General features: G+C 40.7%; 1 protein-coding gene across 5 annotated transcripts in view; it reads left to right on the top strand.

Annotated features, from left to right (window-relative positions):
• Ppp1r12b (protein phosphatase 1 regulatory subunit 12B) overlaps positions 1-18,630 on the top strand; it is a 219,607-nt gene that overhangs the window by 175,225 nt on the left and 25,752 nt on the right. For all 5 annotated transcript variants that reach the window (XM_036201908.1, XM_036201907.1, XM_036201905.1 and 2 more), the window contains one exon: positions 18,063-18,079. In XM_036201908.1, the coding sequence (XP_036057801.1) occupies positions 18,063-18,079 (17 nt within the window). The remainder of the gene's footprint in view (positions 1-18,062; positions 18,080-18,630) is intronic.

The raw sequence follows: 18,630 nt of genomic DNA on the forward strand, positions 1-18,630 counted from the left end.
TTGGGGGCAGCATCTTGGTCTGCGACTCCAGTCAGAGATACTCAGTTACTAGAGTCCCCAAAGAATACTATGGTACTATTTTGCTCATAGTCCTCTATGTGAGAGGACCAAGGGAGGCTGTAGTGTCACCACTACTGAGCTCCTGGGTTCCTGGAGTATTCCTTCCCCTCGTGGACTGTACCTCCCTCACCTCAAGGCTGCAGGCCCTTTTTACAGCAGCCGTTGGATATTTTCTTGTGGCCCCTAACTGATGTCCACAAAACTGAGCAGCGTCACTTCAGCTTATGCTCCCGTGTGCTGCCTTCCCCCGTCATAGCCCATAGCGCCTTTGGGTGTAAAGAGGCCCTTGTTACCATTCAGATCATTGAAACCGCAGCCCCTGGGGCGCCTGCCTGGGAGCACTCAGCAAGCTTGCTCAGTAACTGCCCTCCTTTTTCTTCATTAGCATCTGGTGTTCCTTCTTGTCTCCACTCTGTATCCTGCTTCTCTTGCCTCCCACCGCTGCCTTCTAGACGGAGAGCACAGTGGGAACAAATCTGAGAGTTGAAATTACAGGAAATCAAATCACGGGGAGTGACTGCTTCTCAGTGTTAATGGCAGGAGGCTGTAGATCCCCACCATGGCATCAGTTTACGGTAACTAACTTCCAGTGTCCAGATGGCTTGAGACCGTACTGTAGAAAGTGTTGCTTTTCATATGGCATTCGTGTTCCATTATGTCTTTAATGACTGAGACAGAGAAAGATGTGCAAAAGTAATTTGGAGGCTGTTGACTCTTGGGACTAGTTACCTAGCTAGGATTTATCTCATGAGATTTCACCAGTCCAATCATTTAACTCTGATGTTTGACTCTGTAAAAACTGGTTTGGGGTGTACCTGAACAATGCATTTATTGTGGTATTGTGCTCATATGTCTTCTGATGCCTAGTTGCAACAGGGTTGGTTCTCTGCCGCCCCAAAAGCTGCGTGTTAAATGGGTTACATAAAAAAGGTGTGGCTTGCCTAGCATCACTTGGATAGTAAGCAGCAGAGTTTTCAGCTCAGCTTTCTCTACTTCCAAAACTTTATCCGAAACACTGAGTGCAGAGCAGATAGATTTGAAGGTCAAGTTCAAGGGTATGCTTATGGGCCAAATAGTTAAAAACCTTGGTAGCTGTAGGAATCTAAAAATTATCCATGGTAGTGATATGGGAAACTGAAATTGCAGGGAAGAAGAACACTGTGTCTGTAGACCAAGGGAAGCAACTGACAGGCCATAATTGAATCTCTTGTGACTGGTTCTTAAATTCCAGTCATGCCCTCTGAGGCCAAAGACACCACAGACCCTGAGGTCTTGTAGGCCTCAGATTTCTCTTAAAGAAAATGACTAGGTCTTTACAGTAAAGACATGCCAGTTATTCTATCTTCAAATTCCCTCTCCCCATGTAGTTTTTAATCAGCTAGAGACTGCATCATTGAAAAGGTGCAGTCCCTGATGGATCCAACATTCTTCAAAGCAGGACTTTTTGAACAAGTGTTTAGAAGTTTATTATTATTCTAGTGGTGGGAAGGGAGCGAACTATAAAATGCTTCCATGTAAGGAAATGTCCTCAGAGAGGTTTTAAATAATGGCTGTTTACATACAGAATATTTTGAACATTTTGTTCTTCAATAGTTGTCCAGGAAACCCTATGGATCAATTAAACTAGCTAACTAGATGTTATTTTTAACTTGAAAAACTAAGGCAGGGTGGTTTTTAGTGAGTGCAGTACAGAAACTATTTTATCACATACCTTTACTTTCAAACTCTTGACAGTAGCTGATACCTTTTGAATTACGTAATGCCAGATTTCTGTACTCATTAAGCATGTGACCTTCTTAGTAATATTAAGAGTCTAATCCAGGGCCAGCAAGATGGCTTAGCTGGTTAAGGCACTTTCCACTAAGCCTGATGACCTGAGTTTGATTCCCAGGAAATGATGGAGAAGAGGACCATCTCCCACAAGTTGTTCTCTGAGCTCTGTACAAATGCATGTGCACATACACAAAATAAGAAATAAATAAATAAATAAATAAATAAATAAATAAATGTACAAAACAAGACAAACAGACCCTCCTGCCTGCCTGAATATTGTGTGGCTTTCTCCCCTGTGAAGTATCACTCATCTCAGAATAGAAGAAAGTACATGTCCTCAACAGTCAAGATTTATGTTTACTTTTGCTCATTCATATTTTTAAACAATATTTTTATTCTCTGAACATAAATTATACTGTTAAACATGATTTTAAAAAATACCCCCTTAAAGGCTAGAGAGATAGATGGCTCTGCAATTAAAAGTGCGTCTTACTCTTATATACATATATACACATATATGTATATATACATACATGTATATGTTGGTTTCCAACAACCACATGCTGACTCACAACCATCCATAATTCCAATTCCAGGGAATCCAGTGACCTCTGTGGGTACCAGGCATGCATATGATAAACATATATACATGCAGAGAAAACATTCTTTCAGATAAATAAAATAAAACAAAAACCTGGTGTGAAGGTGGCATATGCCTATAAACGCAGCTCTCAGAATACCGAAATAAAAATTCTAAGTTCATGGGGCTGGAGAAGTGGCTTAGTGGTTCAGAGCACTGGCTGCTCTTCCAGGGGACCCAGGTTCAATTTCCAGTACCCACATGGCAGCTCACAATGGTTTGTAACTCCAGTTCCAGGGGATCCAACATCCTCCCTTCACACGGACACACACACATGTAGGCAAAACACCAATGCACATAAAATAAAACATAAATATAAAAAGAAAAAAGAATTCTAAGATCATAAATTTGAGACTAGCCTTGGCTACACAGTTGAGTTCAAGGCCAGCCTCGACTAGTAAGACTTTGTCTCTAAAACAAACAACCAAACCACCAGCCTTTGTCCATCTGTCCTCTTCGTCCTCCTAAACCCTCCAGCCTGCACTGAGAACGGTTGTGGCGTTGCAAGTTTCCTGTAGATTGATGAAGTAACTTCTTTAACAAGTTCCTTTGCTTCTCCACTCATTTCTCATAGTTTAGCATCTCTTGTATCTAAAGTGTTTAGTCTGGATTGCTTCAGATCTGACATCCCTCTGAGCTATTGATCTGTCAACTTTTCTGCCACTCAGGAAAAGCAGAACCATGCCTCTTTATAGTAGAAACTCATCTCTTTCCTTGAAGCCATTGGAACTTAAGATGCCCAGTTCATACAAGAAAGGCTTCTTTTCAGAGCAGTTTTTCAACATTAAAATTCTAAGCCAGATCTACTTGTGATCTCAGCTGCTCAGGAGGCGGAGGCAGGAAGATCAATAAGCTCAAGGACTGCCTGGACAACTTAGTGAGACCCTGTCTCAAAATAAGTAAGGTTAAAAAAAAAAAAAAAAAAAAAAGCCAGAGCTGAGGAATCTTAGTCATAAAGTCTGGAATGTATAAGGCTCTATGTTAAGTCCCAGTGCTACCAAAATTTAAATAGAAAAAAATTAAAAATCCTGAACACATATATTTAGTACCAAAGTATTATTTGCTGATTAAAATATGTATATATATACATATACATATGTATATCTGTATGTCAATATAATATGACATAACTGAGAACAGCTCTCAGGAGGCTGAGGCAGAAGGATCACAAGATTAAAGTCAGTCTGCCATGTAGGCTCATTATTTTGCTAGGTGGATGTTACTCTTCCTCAAAGCAATACAGAGATTTTTTTTAAAGACTTATTAAACTTTCATTTACTTTACAATTTAATTTCAATCTAAAAATGCTCAGTGTTTCACACAATCTTTAAAATAGCTAAAATATTTTACATGGCATCATGCAATCAAAGAGGCTTGTTGGACTGGAGGCCGTATGACATGCCACGTCAGATAACCAACACCCAGTGCATAAAAAGGTTAAATCAGAACCAGAAAAGAGCTAAAAGAGAACAAAAGGCTGATGGAGTCCAACTCCATTTCCCCTCGGCCTTCTGAGTACAGTTAACTGTCAGCTCACCCAAACATGAGATGGAGAGAAAAACCAAGCCAAGCCATGTGAATGGTCTGGGAACATCTTCAAACTCAAAAACACAATCCCTGGCTACACAACCATTATGTATCGAAAATAAAACTAGAATTCAGCTGCAAACTCATAACCAGTTGACTCTCAACTTGCTAAATGTCTGGGTCCTTTGAGAACAGAAGCTTATTACGGAAACAGAAAGCTAACCAGAGTGCTCCCAGACAAAGAAAGCAGACCCAGGGCCTGCTGTCTCAATGCATACGGTTCCCGTCGTAACTGCAAACAGCCGGCTGTCACTTCTGTTTTACACCTAGTCCTTTCTTTATGGGACCTTTATTCCTTAGACACATTTATCTCTCACAGCTTTCGTCATTACTATCAATCTTTTCAGTCTGTAATTAATTTATTATGTACTGAGCTCTAGATCAGCTATAGGATTAATATCTCTTAGCTGCAATGTACAGGATCAAAAGTATCTCAGATCTCCATCTCTCTCTAGGGCATGTGTGAGAGAGATTGTAATTATAGAACACACACACACACACACACACACACACACACACACACACACACAGATAAATGCTAGCAGATAGCTAAAGTGTAATGCTTATTTGATAACTCTGCTAAGTACATCTTGAAGTAAGTGGATCAGCATCTGAATATCTCGAGTTCTAGGAATCTTTTAATTATGCAATTGTTCACTGAATTGCTCATTTATGATACAAGGATCTGACCTGTATTTATAGCCCAAGATCACTAGCATTTAGTCTTGATTGCTTCAGGTCTAACACTGAAATTGAAAAAGTTTTACATAACTATTTTTCATATCAACTACTAGTGTACACAAAGGGAACAGTTAATCTGTGTGCTTTGTTTTATAATCACCCCTAATCATTACATTTGATAAATTGAATGATAAAAGGTTGCAGCTTTCACCGGGCGGTGGTGGTGGTGCATGCCTTTAATCCCAGCACTTGCGAGGCAGAGCCAGGTGGATCTCTGTGAGTTTGAGGCCAGCCTGGTCTACAGAGTGAATTCCAGGAAAGGTGCAAAGCTACACAGAGAAACCCTGTCTCAGGGGAAAAAAAAAAAAAAAAGGTTTCAGCTTTCATAGGAGCTTATTTATGTAAGGACAAAGGCAGTCTGCCTCTCCTCTTTTCATCCTAAGGCATTATTGAGAAGTGCTTTGTATAACTCTGTCCAACACCAAATACTTTAGTAGTATATTATTTTATGCTCTTTACTTAGGATACTACATCTGGGGCATTATCAATCTGGAATCCTTTTTGTTTTGCTTCATTAAACTCCACTTTATAATTCATTATCATGGAATGAGAAACATTTTTCTGGGTGAATAATGCTAATTAGGGTGCAATCTGTTAACCATTTTTTTCTGCCTAATTAAAGCCACTATCCATTTTTGTTTGTTTTATTCCATTCAAGAAAAGTCATTAAACTGTGATTCTTCAGTCCAAGGAATCCTTCTGGGTAGTACTGATAGAGTCTGTAGGAATAAAAGTAGGTTCACCATTGGAAACTATTACTAAGTTCTAAGTATGTGTATGCTGGCTTAGTTAATCCATGTCCTACATAGAGCCTTGATAAGGTAGCTTCTGGAGGCAGCGTGTATTGAGCAGGAAGACTGGGAGTTTTTAGCTCCTTTCCTGTAAGCTGTGACCTGCTCTTGCCTCTGTAATAGCATGGCTCCCTGCTCTGTTTTGATGTGTGGTCTCCTATGGGCTAGTCTTGATTCATGGGCAAGCCTCCTGTCTCACCTTTCTGAGACACTGGGATTATAGACTGCGCCAGGGGCCAACCGATCTGCTCCATTAGTTATTCTCTCACAATTAGCATCTCAGGAGCGCCTGCTATATTGTAATCCCTGTGTTGGATGCTGCAATTCACAAATGAAAGACGCATTTTCTAATTGGAGAGATGTAGCATGAATCTTAAGTGGTCTTATTAATAAAACTCAAACCTGAGGCCAGTTATTGGGGTGACTGCTGGAAGATCAGAGAAGCAGAACAAGCCACAGCTACCTCACCTTGCTAGTTCCTCAAGTGATCCCTTTTTCCTCAGGCTGCAAGCTTCTGAGTCCTCCTCCACATGAATCTCAGCTGAACTGTGTTGCTCCAAAGCCTGAATGCTTAACCAACCAAATGCTTAACTAACTACATGCTTTTCTCACTACATGCTTTTTTCCTTAGTTCCTGGTCCTCACACCTTAATATTTATCAATATACAAATATTTCAAATAAGAGTAAAAATATGTGTACAATATAACATAGTTCTGTATTTGTATCAATATACAAATTATCTTAAATAGGAATATAAAAAGTTTATATTTGTATCAACATATAAGAATTCATAACAGTGCAAAGGCTGCTATATTACTAAATTTGTTTACTAATGTATATGATAGTCTACCATAATATCTTATACCTATCCATTCCATTTCTTCTCTCCCCCCCTTTTTTTTTTTTGGTGAGTTTTTTGTTTTTTGAAACAGGGTTTCTCTGTGTAGCCTTGCTGTCCTGGAGCTCGCTGCATAGACCATGCTGGCATCAAACTCACATAGATTCGCCTGCCTCTGCCTCCTGAGGACCACCACCGCCGGCCAGGTTTTGTAATTGTTACTTTTTTTTCAGGGATTTATTTTTATTATTTTAATATGTGGGAAGAGTATGTGCACATACATGCAATTATCCACACATAGTACAGAGGTGTGGGATCCCCCAGAGCAGGGTTACAGGCAGTTGTAAGCCACCTGATGTGGGTCTCGGGGATTGAACTCTCAGATCCTCCTCAGGATGAGCATGAGCGAGCAGTATGTGCTCTTAACCACTGAGCCATCTCATCAGCCTCTACTTATTTTTGTTTGTTTGTTTTAAAGACAGTGTCTCCGTTGCCCAAGCTGGCCTTGAACTTGGATTCCTTTAGCTTCAGACTTCCTAGTGCTAGAATTACAGGAATACCGGACTAAAACTAGCTTTAAAGTTCTGGTTATTTCCCCCCCCCACACACACACACACACAATATTTTGGGGAACACAATACCACCACAGAGAGATGAAAAACAAAGTTCATATCCAGGAAGATGAATTTTCTAAAAAGGACATAGGTTCAGAGTATTTTTGTTGACTCGAGTAGAAAAAAAATGTGTTAGCTTTATGTTTGAAGAACCATAAAAGCTACATGGTAAAGAAGAGCGACCCACATTACAGAGGCAGAGGGGAAGTGTGAGAAAATACGACATTGTTTTGAGAGCTGCAGTTCAGTGTAGCTATAATGAAAGACATATTTATAGCGGGAAGAAAGGATCATGCCATGTGGCTCTTCGTCTTTCACTCTTAGGACTTAGGGAGTTATCCAATGGACACAGGATTGATGATTGAAGTGGAGTTGGGATCCAAGTTGCACGTCAATTGTCCCCCGATGGCAGGGACTGGGGTGAGACATGGCAGGGGACTGGTCTGAGATGTTCTCCAGGGAGCACAGGGAAGCAAGCATTCTACTGTCTAGAGAGTGAGCTGACAAAGCTTGAGGGCTGATGGAATGGGAGCAGGGATGGCCGTGGGAAAGTGACAGGAAAGAGAACAAACTGAACTGTCAACCGTGAGGGGCAGAAGCGTGTTTTCATGTCAGGACTGACTGGATAAGAGGTGCTGTAGGACACTCAGAGAGTGACATCCAGAAAATGTATGTTAGCATACCTAAGCCACAATCTGAAAGGCTTCAGAATTGAAAACTTTGAGGGCCAACATGATGCCACAAGGAGAAAAATCCCATTTCATGTCACATTAAAAGTGGAAGTGTACCAAAGAGTTAGTAAAAATAATAATAATAAAATAAAAACCATCTATACACTACATGTTTAAAGTGTATAAGAAACAAATGAATTGCTTGTTTTGGGATCTAGCTCCAACATTTCTTATTATGCAAATGTCCTAAAATCTGGAGAAAAAGAGAGATGGAGATCTGAGATACTTTTGATCCTGTACATTGCAGCTAAGAGATATTAATCCTATAGCTGATCTAGAGCTCAGTACATAATAAATTAATTACAGACTGAAAAGATTGATAGTAATGACGAAAGCTGTGAGAGATAAATGTGTCTAAGGAATAAAGGTCCCATAAAGAAAGGACTAGGTGTAAAACAGAAGTGACAGCCGGCTGTTTGCAGTTACGACGGGAACCATATGCATTGAGACAGCAGGCCCTGGGTCTGCTTTCTTTGTCTGGGAGCACTCTGGTTAGCTTTCTGTTTCCGTAATAAGCTTCTGTTCTCAAAGGACCCAGACATTTAGCAAGTTGAGAGTCAACTGGTTATGAGTTTGCAGCTGAATTCTAGTTTTATTTTCGATACATAATGGTTGTGTAGCCAGGGATTGTGTTTTTGAGTTTGAAGATGTTCCCAGACCATTCACATGGCTTGGCTTGGTTTTTCTCTCCATCTCATGTTTGGGTGAGCTGACAGTTAACTGTACTCAGAAGGCCGAGGGGAAATGGAGTTGGACTCCATCAGCCTTTTGTTCTCTTTTAGCTCTTTTCTGGTTCTGATTTAACCTTTTTATGCACTGGGTGTTGGTTATCTGACGTGGCATGTCATACGGCCTCCAGTCCAACAAGCCTCTTTGATTGCATGATGCCATGTAAAATATTTTAGCTATTTTAAAGATTGTGTGAAACACTGAGTATTTTTAGATTGAAATTAAATTGTAAAGTAAATGAAAGTTTAATAAGTCTTTAAAAAAAATCTTTGTATTGCTTTGAGGAAGAGTAACATCCACCTAGCAAAATAATGAGCCTACATGGCTGTAGGTCAGAAGGGGTGAGTAGGAAGTGGGCTGGATCCACAAACACAATGTTTCACTTGAGTGCTAAGAAATTTATTTGATCTTGATCCCTCTAGTAGTATCAAGCATTGGGAGACTCAAAGGATCAAAGAGGGACAAAAGAGACAGCATGGAAACTCGGGAGAAACTAGCACTTTGAGTAGCTGTCATTTACAGAGCATGTACAGGCCGGCCAGCGGGGTACCAAGAACTCATGTTTGTTACCTTACTTAGTGCTATCAGTAACCTTCAACACTGAGTACCATTATCCCCATTTCACTGATGAAACCACTGAAAAGAGAAGGAATTAGTTATCTAAGATCTCATAACTGAAGATGCCACAGCAGCAATCCGGATCCAGAGTTTTTGTCTAACCTCAGGATGTGCAGCTGCCCCAGGGACACAGCTGTGACTCCATGAAAGAGCTCCTAGACTATTGCTGGTATTCTGATTATTGGGCTTGATTTGAAAAAGAAGATGAGGTCAAGTCAACCTGTTTTAAAGGAGGGAAACCCTTGCAGAATAATTGGGAAAGTGACAAAAATCTTTTAAAGAATTTTATATTATTTAATTTGGAACTTCAAAATTAGAATTAAGATCAAATAAATTCCTTAACACTCAAGTGAAACATATTATTTGTGGACCCAGCCCACTTCCTTCTTACCCCTTCTGACCTAAAGCCATTTGAACTCACTAGTTTGCAGTCTGGATGAAGCGATTGGCTTCTTCCTTTGCGTAGGAGAAAAGAAAACATGCCGTGCCTTGTGGAAGTGTGACCTCACATTGTGTCTGTGTGTCTATCAATTATGTATAAATTGTTATTCTAAAGCCATTTTTAGCACTCAGAAACAGATCCTTACAGTCAAGTGATTTTATTGTTTTGTTTATATTATTAATTTGCTTTGTAAATTAATTTGAAACAAATATTACAACTTGGAACCTATTAAGTTGTAACAAGTTTGGATATAGTAGAGCATGAATTACTAAGGGTTTTCTTACCGGAAAACCTTGCCTCCACGCAGGCTACAGCATTTCCTCTGCTGAGGTCTACATTTTAATAGACCCAGTCAGCTCTGGGAAACCCCTAAATCAAACAACTATGTGCTTGAAGATTCCATTTCCCTGTGGAAGAATAAAAATGAAATAATAATTTCTTTAATTCAGTTTTGTTTTTTGTTTTGTTTTTATCTTTTGGAGTGTTGTCTTTCAGAGCAAAGTAACATTATGGGATAACTGTAGCTCTAGCAAAGCCATAACCTGTGGTAGATTTTCTATAAGTCACACATGATAGCGTCATTTTTAACAACTACCAGCTTCAGACTATAGGATGTCTATGGCCTTCCTTAAAGCCTTGTCCAAGATCTCTAATTAGTTTCTCCTTTTTTGTTTACTGCAAGAACCTTATACTCTGACCCTTGACTGCTAAATATATTAGTTTATTTCTTGCCTTGCTCTGTTTTATAAGTGTGCTTAGAAGATCAAAGAGTCGTGTCTTAGATTTTGTAACTGTATATTTATTACTCGATGTCACTGGCAAGGCTGGCAATACATAGGCACTTAAAATGTAGAGTGAACAGGCTGTCTGTTTAAGATTTGGACACTCTTCTCTATTCCCATTCGACTGTTTTGAAGAGTCAGAGGCTACATGCTAGAGAGTGCCATTTCTGAAGTGAAAGCTGAACATGGGTTATCCCAAGGCAATTCGATGATTCCTATTTATCGTGCCAGTACATTTGTAGCTCCAAAGTAAATGAGTTGATATTTTGGTTTCTGTGAGACAAAAAGAAAAAGTTAAAACAGAGGAAGTCCCTGGCCTGTAGAGCTTACTAATTTGATCACATGTTACTTAGGCTTAGGCTCTTGGGATTATTTTCCTCTTGAATTTTTGCTGTTACTGTGTCTAGTGCTACAGTGTGTGAATAGAGGGCCAAGGACAGCCTGTGAAGTCAGTTCTTTCCTCTGACCTTTTTGTGAATCGGGTTGGCATTGTTGTGGGGAAAGTGTCTTATCATTTGAAACACCTTGCCAGCTCTTTTGCTTTGGGATGTGAAATCTAGGAAGACCTTTTCAAAGTTTTCATTAATAGCTTGCTCTAAATTAAATTTAAATGACTACTTTCCAACAAGCTGTGGCATTTAGTATGTGGGAAAAAAAAAAAAAAAAAAAAACCTCCATCTCAGCTAGGCCTGGTGTCACAAGCTTATCATCCCACCACTGGGGAAGTAGAGGCAGGAGGATCAGAAGTTCAAGGCATGCTTAGCTGCACAGTGTTTGTGAGGACAGTCTCAGGTACATAAGACCACATCTCATAAAAACAAAACACACTCACATGCACACATGCACACAAAGACATGGTTGTTGCATACCGGTAATCCAAGCATTCAGGAGGCAGACAAGAAGATTGCACAGTTTGAAGCCAGCCAGGGCTACATAGTGAAACCTTGTCTCAAAAATCAAACAAACAGAAAAATATCTTCTTGGGCTTTAAACCTGGAAACTTTACTGCCTTGAAGAGGTGTGATCTCCTGAAGATTCTCAGGATGAGACCCAGGCACTCATGGAAACACAAGGACATTTGAAGACTGAGGCTGCTGGGGGCTTAACGCTGAGCATGTAAATTCATGGCTTTTTTCCCCCCTGTGCTGAGGATGGAGCTCAGTACATACTAGGTAAGTGCTCTGTCTCTGAGCTACAGCCCCTGAACTAAATTTCTGAATGGCTATATGCAGTGTTAACAAACTTCTTTTGGAGGAGCAGTCAGGCTTTACCAAGCCCAATATTTTAATCGTTGCAGTATATATTCAAGTAGCTGTGCATACTGGTATATCCAAGCCGTAGGGAGAGGATGTCTGTGGCAGTGTAAGAAGTGCAAACCACGTGCTAGAGCCATGCCTTTCAAGGCTTCTCATTTCTTTTGTCCGTCTTCATCATATATCATACATAGCACACAGATACCTAGGTAGAGAGCATGTGCGAACTTATAAAGGTATATGTAGTTTCTAAGGATTTCAGAATTATCTTTAAATTTAGAAAATGATTTGCCTCAGATATCTTATGGAGGACTTGGTATATGCATATGATTCCTTCTATGGACATTTTGTAATTCCAAAATAATTCAGAGATTCTTCAGGAACTGTAGAAACTATGAGCTATAAAATCCCAATAATATTTTCTTAATAAATACACCAGAAGATGAGTACTTCTATAATGTAACAAACTTTTTTTATTTGTTATGTTTACGTGGAGATGGTGCTCATGTATTCTACAGCGTGAGTGTGAGGTCAGAGGACAGCTTGCAGGCATCAGTTCTCTCCTTCCATGGTGTGGGTCCTGGAGAATCACATTCAAATCATCTGGCTTGGTAGCAAGTGCCTTTACCCGATTAGCCATCTTACCGGCCCCAGTTACTTTTATTTTAAAATGTAGTAAGATGTAGTAGAATATGCAAAGTAACACCACTTGATTCCTTTCTGCCTGCAGGGTTATAAAGTTTATAGGATAGATATGTTCACATTTATTTCTCTACACTAAACGAACAAGTTAAAACCAATAGGGAATCATTATCTAGCATGTGACATTTTCCATGAATATTTATAATCTAAGGTCTGAGATATGTCTCAGTGGGTAAAGCACTAGCAAGCCAGACAACCTGAGTTTGATCCCTGGGACCCATGTAATGTGGAAGAAGAGAGCCAATGCCACAGAGTTGTCCTGTCTCCACTCATGCACATCATGCACACCCATGCACAATAATAAATACCAAGTTAAAGAGAACTAGCTATAATAGAAACAACGTTAAGTGGTGGATTTGACTTTCTCATTTAGCTATTTTCCCATATGTATTTAGTAATTGATAAAAACAAGCCAAGGCATTTAATATGATGAAGATATATGTAATTGAATAGGTGCTAATTTTTTGCTTAGAGGTCTACTGTCTCTCAGACACAAGGCAGTATGTTTAGCATTGTGTGGATGCCGACTATATATGGTCACTCATTGCAGATGAGAGGCTATGTTTCTTCCAGGATGTCATTAAATGGGCCATGTTTTGTTGTTAAAGGGAGGAAGTTGGAAATGGCTTTCAGATTATATCCTGGTCTAATCTCCAGACCCTGTATTTATGAAAATACAGATTTGCTGTGAGTATGTAACCATTGTCTGCACAGTTGACCTTATGACAGGCAGATGTTTTCCCCCAAGTGGGCCTGCCTGGTCTAACTGTGTTAGCCTGATGACAGGTGGAGAGGACTCGTGTGTCTTTGCTGGATTGGAGAAGGATGGGGCAGAGTGAGAAGGGACATGGAAACCCCCCAAGCCCCAAGTGACCACTAGCTGAAAACAGGAAAGCACGGGCCTGCAGCCTAAGCTGCAAGGTGCTGGAGTCTCCTGATGAATGAGCTCAAAGGCAGAGAACACAGAAGCCACTAGAGCTGTGGCAGCCCTGTGACCTGCACACGTGAGATAGATCGTGGGCACTGTAAGATCTGAGTTCTGTGGCAAGAGAAAACTAACACAGTTGAAATTTTGATGATAATAAGGAAATAATGGTTTTTATGCATATGTAGGGGAACTGATACTGCTCTCTCATTGTCTTCCCCATGATTGCATCGTTACACAAATCTTGTTCTTTTTCCATCTGTCTATTATCAAATTGTACAAAAGCTTCACTGTTTTGTTGGGGATACAGACTTGGAAAGATTTATTCCAACACTACAGACAGTATACTGTCTTTATTTCAAGTTTCCTTGAAATCCTATTCCTTAGCATTATGAAGAGCATTCCTTAAGGTACAAGGCTAGGATACTTTTGTCTTTCCTAGACATATTGATGAAACCAGAATGGTTTGTAACAGTATGTATATGTTATTATTATGATTAGGTTTTCAGGGGTTCTGAAATTTGGTCTTAAATTTTATCTTTGCAAACTCACTTCTGTTGGCTTGTTTCTCATTAGCCTGAGAACTCTGAAATGAAAGGGTGGTTCTCTGTGGGGCATCCCAGAATAGCTCAACTTGTTTCCCCTGGCTCAGCTAGAATACAGAACATGATATAAAATGTTCCTTCTACTTCGTCCTTCTTTTGGAAATGTAAATAGATTTTTTTTCCCATCACTGTGGGGTCAGACCCTGACTCCAAAGGAACATGAGTTAAAGCAGTTTCAACCTTGGCAGTAGACATGTGACTTGGTCTGTTCCTTTCCCTTGGGCCCAGCTTTCCAGAGCCATGACTTTATTTTAAACGTCGTAGAAAGAGTTTGGTTTTGATTATGTGCCTTTCTGACTCCTGATAACTTCCCAGTTAAAAGCTTTTGTGGGAATTTTCTATCCAGCCTCATTTCAGAAATCAAACCTTCCTGGCTCCTGTCCCTTTCTAGCATTGCCGTCTACAGTAATGGCAATCTTTACTCTGCTCTCTTATTAGAAGCAGGCCTGAGCAGGGGGCTCTTATGGAGTATTTCCAGAGGCATAAAAGGAAGGAGCCTGCTTCTTAATTTGGGACATTTCCCAAACCGTATTTTAAGCTCACTAGATTCTTATTTGGTTTCCCAAAGCTTTAAGTCTCTTCTGCTCCAGGGTCCGATTCCCAGGTTCTGCTGCCTCCAGTTAAGCCATAAAAGCTGTGAAAAGTAATCCTTTCACTGAATAACTTTATCTAGTTCAAACACACCAGAGACCCATCTCAGTGACCATTATTCATTTGTCTTGAGTGAAAGGTAGAACAAAATGATCTTTAACAAAACTCTTAAAGACTTTTCTTTGGGCTGGAGAGATGGCTCAGAGGTTAAGACACTGACTGCTCTTCCAGAGGTCCTGAGTTCAATTCCCAGCAACCACATGGTGGCTCACAACCATCTGTAATGAGATCTGGCGCCCTCTTCTGTATACATAATAAATAAATAAATCTTTAAAAAAAAAAAAAAAGAAAAGACTTTTCTTCAAGACTTCCTGATTAAAACATATGATATATTTGTGTGTTGGCCTGCAAATTAGGTAGAAGATTCACACCTCTTTTGAAATATGTAATATTATCTTATAGAGATCAGATATCTAGACCCTAGAGTAGACCGAATGTAACTCTTCGGCTTTTAAAAGAAAAACTATGCAGAGGACAGAAGTAAGAGAAGCAGGTCACTCCTGGAACGTGGGTAGCCACAGTCGCAGTCTCCATAGTGTCGGAGATGGAGCCGAGGGTTCTAAACTCCGTATCCTAGAACTTTTCCTTCTTCCTGCCCTCCCCTGTGGGAGACTGTTGGTGCTCACTCCTGTGTTGTGCTCGCCTCTCTGATGACACTTTTTTGCTCATTGTTCCCTGGACCATTTAGACACACTCCTGCTTCGCCTATGTCTAGATTTATTCAGTAGTCTCCCTGTAGGGTTGGCAAGCAGCTCTCTACAGTGAGAGGCCATGTCAACCTAACAGTAGACGTATGCTTGGTTTAGGTGGCAGCAGGATGAAAAGCAAAAGCTGACTTAGTCTCCTGTGTCAATCAGGCACTCCACTCCTCACCCAAGATACTTGAAGCCTTTTCTCCATGGGTCTAACCAATTGTTTTTCATCACCCTCCAGTTATCTAGGATGTCAAGAAGCAAAGCAAACCAGTATTTTCTAAAGGTGTTTATTAGTGAAAATCAGTTGGGAAGCCTGATTCAAAAACCTAAGTCGTTTTATCAGTAGTTGGACAGTAAACATTAAACCCTGTATGTTAAAAAAAAAAAAAAAAAAAAAAAAAAGACAAAATAAAGGGTTGGGGATTTAGCTCAGTGGTAGAGCACTTAAGGCTCTGTGTTTGGTCCTCAGTTCTGATAGATAGATAGATAGATAGATAGATAGATAGATAGATAGATAGATAGATAAACCCTGTATGTTTCAATTCTTACCTTGCAGTTTCTAAGCATACTTTTCTTAGACTATAAACTGAAGCCTTTTCTTCCTTCCTTCCTTCCTTCCTTCCTTCCTTCCTTCCTTCCTTTCTTTCTTTCTTTCTTAGCATTTGTATGATTTTTTATTTAAAATTTTTTTTTTCATTTTAAATACCAATCACAGATTTCCCTCTTCCCTCCTCCCATCCTTCCAGCCTCCCCCTGCCCCCTTCCCACCCTCCATTCCCTCCTACAAGAAGGTAAGGCCTCTCATGGGGAGTCAGCAGAGCCTGGTACATTCAGTAGGGGCAGGTCCAAGCCCTCTACCCCACCCCCTGCATCAAGGCTGTGTGAGGTGGCCCACTATAGGCAGTGGGCTCCAAAAAGCCAACTCATGCACCAGGGTTGGATCCTGAATCCACTGCCAGGGGGCCCCTTAAGCAGATCAAGCTACACAACTGTCTCACTTATGCAGAGAGCCTAGTCCAGTCTCGTGGAGGCCCCACAGCTGTTGGTCTAAAGTTCATGAGTTCCCACTAGTTTGGTTTGGTTGTCTCTGTAGGTTTCTCCATCATGATCTTGATGCCCCTTGCTCACAGAATCCCTCTTTTCTCTCTCTCTTTGACTGAGCTCGGCCCCGTGTTTGGCTGTGGATCTCTGCATCTGAGGAAACCTTTTCTTTAACAAAGAAAATGCATCTCCTTTAGAAGTTGGTTTGTATTGAGATAACTAGTTTACCTCTGCTACACCCAAATCTCACTGACATCTGAGATTTAGGAGACTTTTATATCCTAACTGGCTGGGTTAGCTACTCCAGGGCATTGCTAGAGCTAGCTAGCCTTTGGGTGCAGCAACCAGAAACCCAAGAATCCACCTCACTCTAAAGTCAGGTCAAGCCTAGAGGGAGTGTTCTAGGAACTGTCAGGGATTGACTCAGAGATGCTCTTCCCACACTGCTGGGGGCTAAGTGGACATCTACTGCCTTGTCTCTTGGGTCACTCCTCCCTTGTACATTCTATAAAAGGTCCCCAGAGAGGAACTGGTAACAGAGTCTTAACATGCCTATTATTAGCTTGTAGTGTTCCAGGCAGGTAGGAGTGTCATCACCCAGCAGCTTCTTAGAGGGCTGTCTGTCAGAAGCATCTGTAGGAAGACTGTGGGGTAAACCTGTTGTGACCACCACAGGTCACCGCTGGCACATGCTCTCCCATCCATGAGAAAATTAGCCCCCATGCAATCTGCCTGCTTATATCCAGGTACCCTGTGGGTATTCTCTGGCTGTTTCTTAACAGTACTAACCTATTTTTTATGGTTTTCTATGTTGTTGTTGTTTTTTAATTCCGTAGAAAGCCACCCTTGGTGTGCTGTGCTGACACTACGCTTCCCAGTACAGCGTGTGGGTGTGATGTATGAGACTGGGCTGACAAAATGCTGACTTCCAGAGAACCAGCAAAGCAGTGCAGTGGAGTGTTGGTCCCAGCTCAAGGGTTCCTTCTTCCTTCCTAGATCACTGTACACTGCTTCTCTTCATTCTTTTCTTGTCTGACCTTTAGGTTTTGTTACTCTTTTAACATCTCAAAAGAGGAAGTAACAGTAAATAAACTCATGTAAGTCAGGTAAATGCTTGTTTGCTTGAGATCTCTTTTTATGAACGAGTAGAAGGGCAAAGGTCATTTGTAATCTTTTTAAAATGGAAGATGCAGACATAGTCACTGTTGCTTTTTTTTTTTTAACAAGGACTAAGCTTATAGTTTTCATCTATGAAATTCTTTTCTTCTGAGATCTCTAAATATTCTTCTTCTTAAGTTCTTAGCAGCATCTAGGGTCTAGGGTAGGACTTTGCCTCCTCCCCATAGCTCCCCATGCCTTCACCTTTGCTGTAGATCTGGGAGGAAGCCAGGAACTGACCTGAGTTTTAGTGTTTATACTTTGCAGTGTTCACTCAGGGAAGGTTGGGAACTGAAGGAAATTAATAGGATGAATATCACATCTCAGATGGCTCAGTGTCACACAAAAGGCAATGGCCGCCACTCCAGCAGCACAAGCTTGGTTGTCTCGTTGGTGGAGAGGGAAGCATTTGGTGGCGCTGTGTGTTGGGGTCCGCTGGTTTGAAAAGACGCTGTCTCCAGAGCCTGGGCTCTGTGAGTCAGAATGCAGAGAGTGGGTTTGAGTTAGAGCTCTGTGGCCTTGGGCAGTCGGTCCAGCCGGTTCCTGTTGTTGACTTAGCAACTCCTATCTCCACCGTGAGGCTGAGACACCGGGTTTGAAAAGTACATTTATGAACGGAAATATAAATTAGTCCCTTGCTAATGCTATTTTCTTTTTCTTTTTTGTTTTTGTCTCCTTTCTCTAGCATGAAAGACTTTCTAGGTAAGAATTCTGTTTTATATGCATGCTTAATTCTTGTGAGTGAATGCATGTCCAGTTACATTCAGTGTCGCATAACATGTAATACTGCTCTTCATACCCCTCCTTTCCAGTTCTCCAGTCACCACAACAATTCCCACTTACCTCTTGCCAGGATTCTAGAACGGCTTTCAACTACCTTCCTGCCACCAGATTCTCTTCTTTCCAGTTCACTTTGTATATTTCCAACTGATGAACTGTCCTGTAGCATCAATTCCAGACCTTGGCCTTCTCTGCATTTAGTTCACAATCTCCTAGAGCAACAGATCCTTTCAGAAGGAGTCAGAAAGTGCCATTTAGACTTTTAGGCAGGTATTGTAGGTGCAGGGAATGGGCAGTTAACCCGATCTCATAGTTCAGAAGACGGGGTGATTACCGAGTGGAACCCTGAATTGAGATGGAGATGATGTTGTCACTTTATAGTAAATCCAGCTATCTATCTCATATCTAACTGGTACTGTGAATAGTTCACCACATGAACTAAAAGCCTGTTTTTCAGTTTCTAAAATAAATAA

The sequence above is a fragment of the Onychomys torridus genome, chromosome 11 (assembly GCF_903995425.1).
Source record: "Onychomys torridus chromosome 11, mOncTor1.1, whole genome shotgun sequence".
Taxonomy (NCBI): domain Eukaryota; kingdom Metazoa; phylum Chordata; class Mammalia; order Rodentia; family Cricetidae; genus Onychomys; species Onychomys torridus.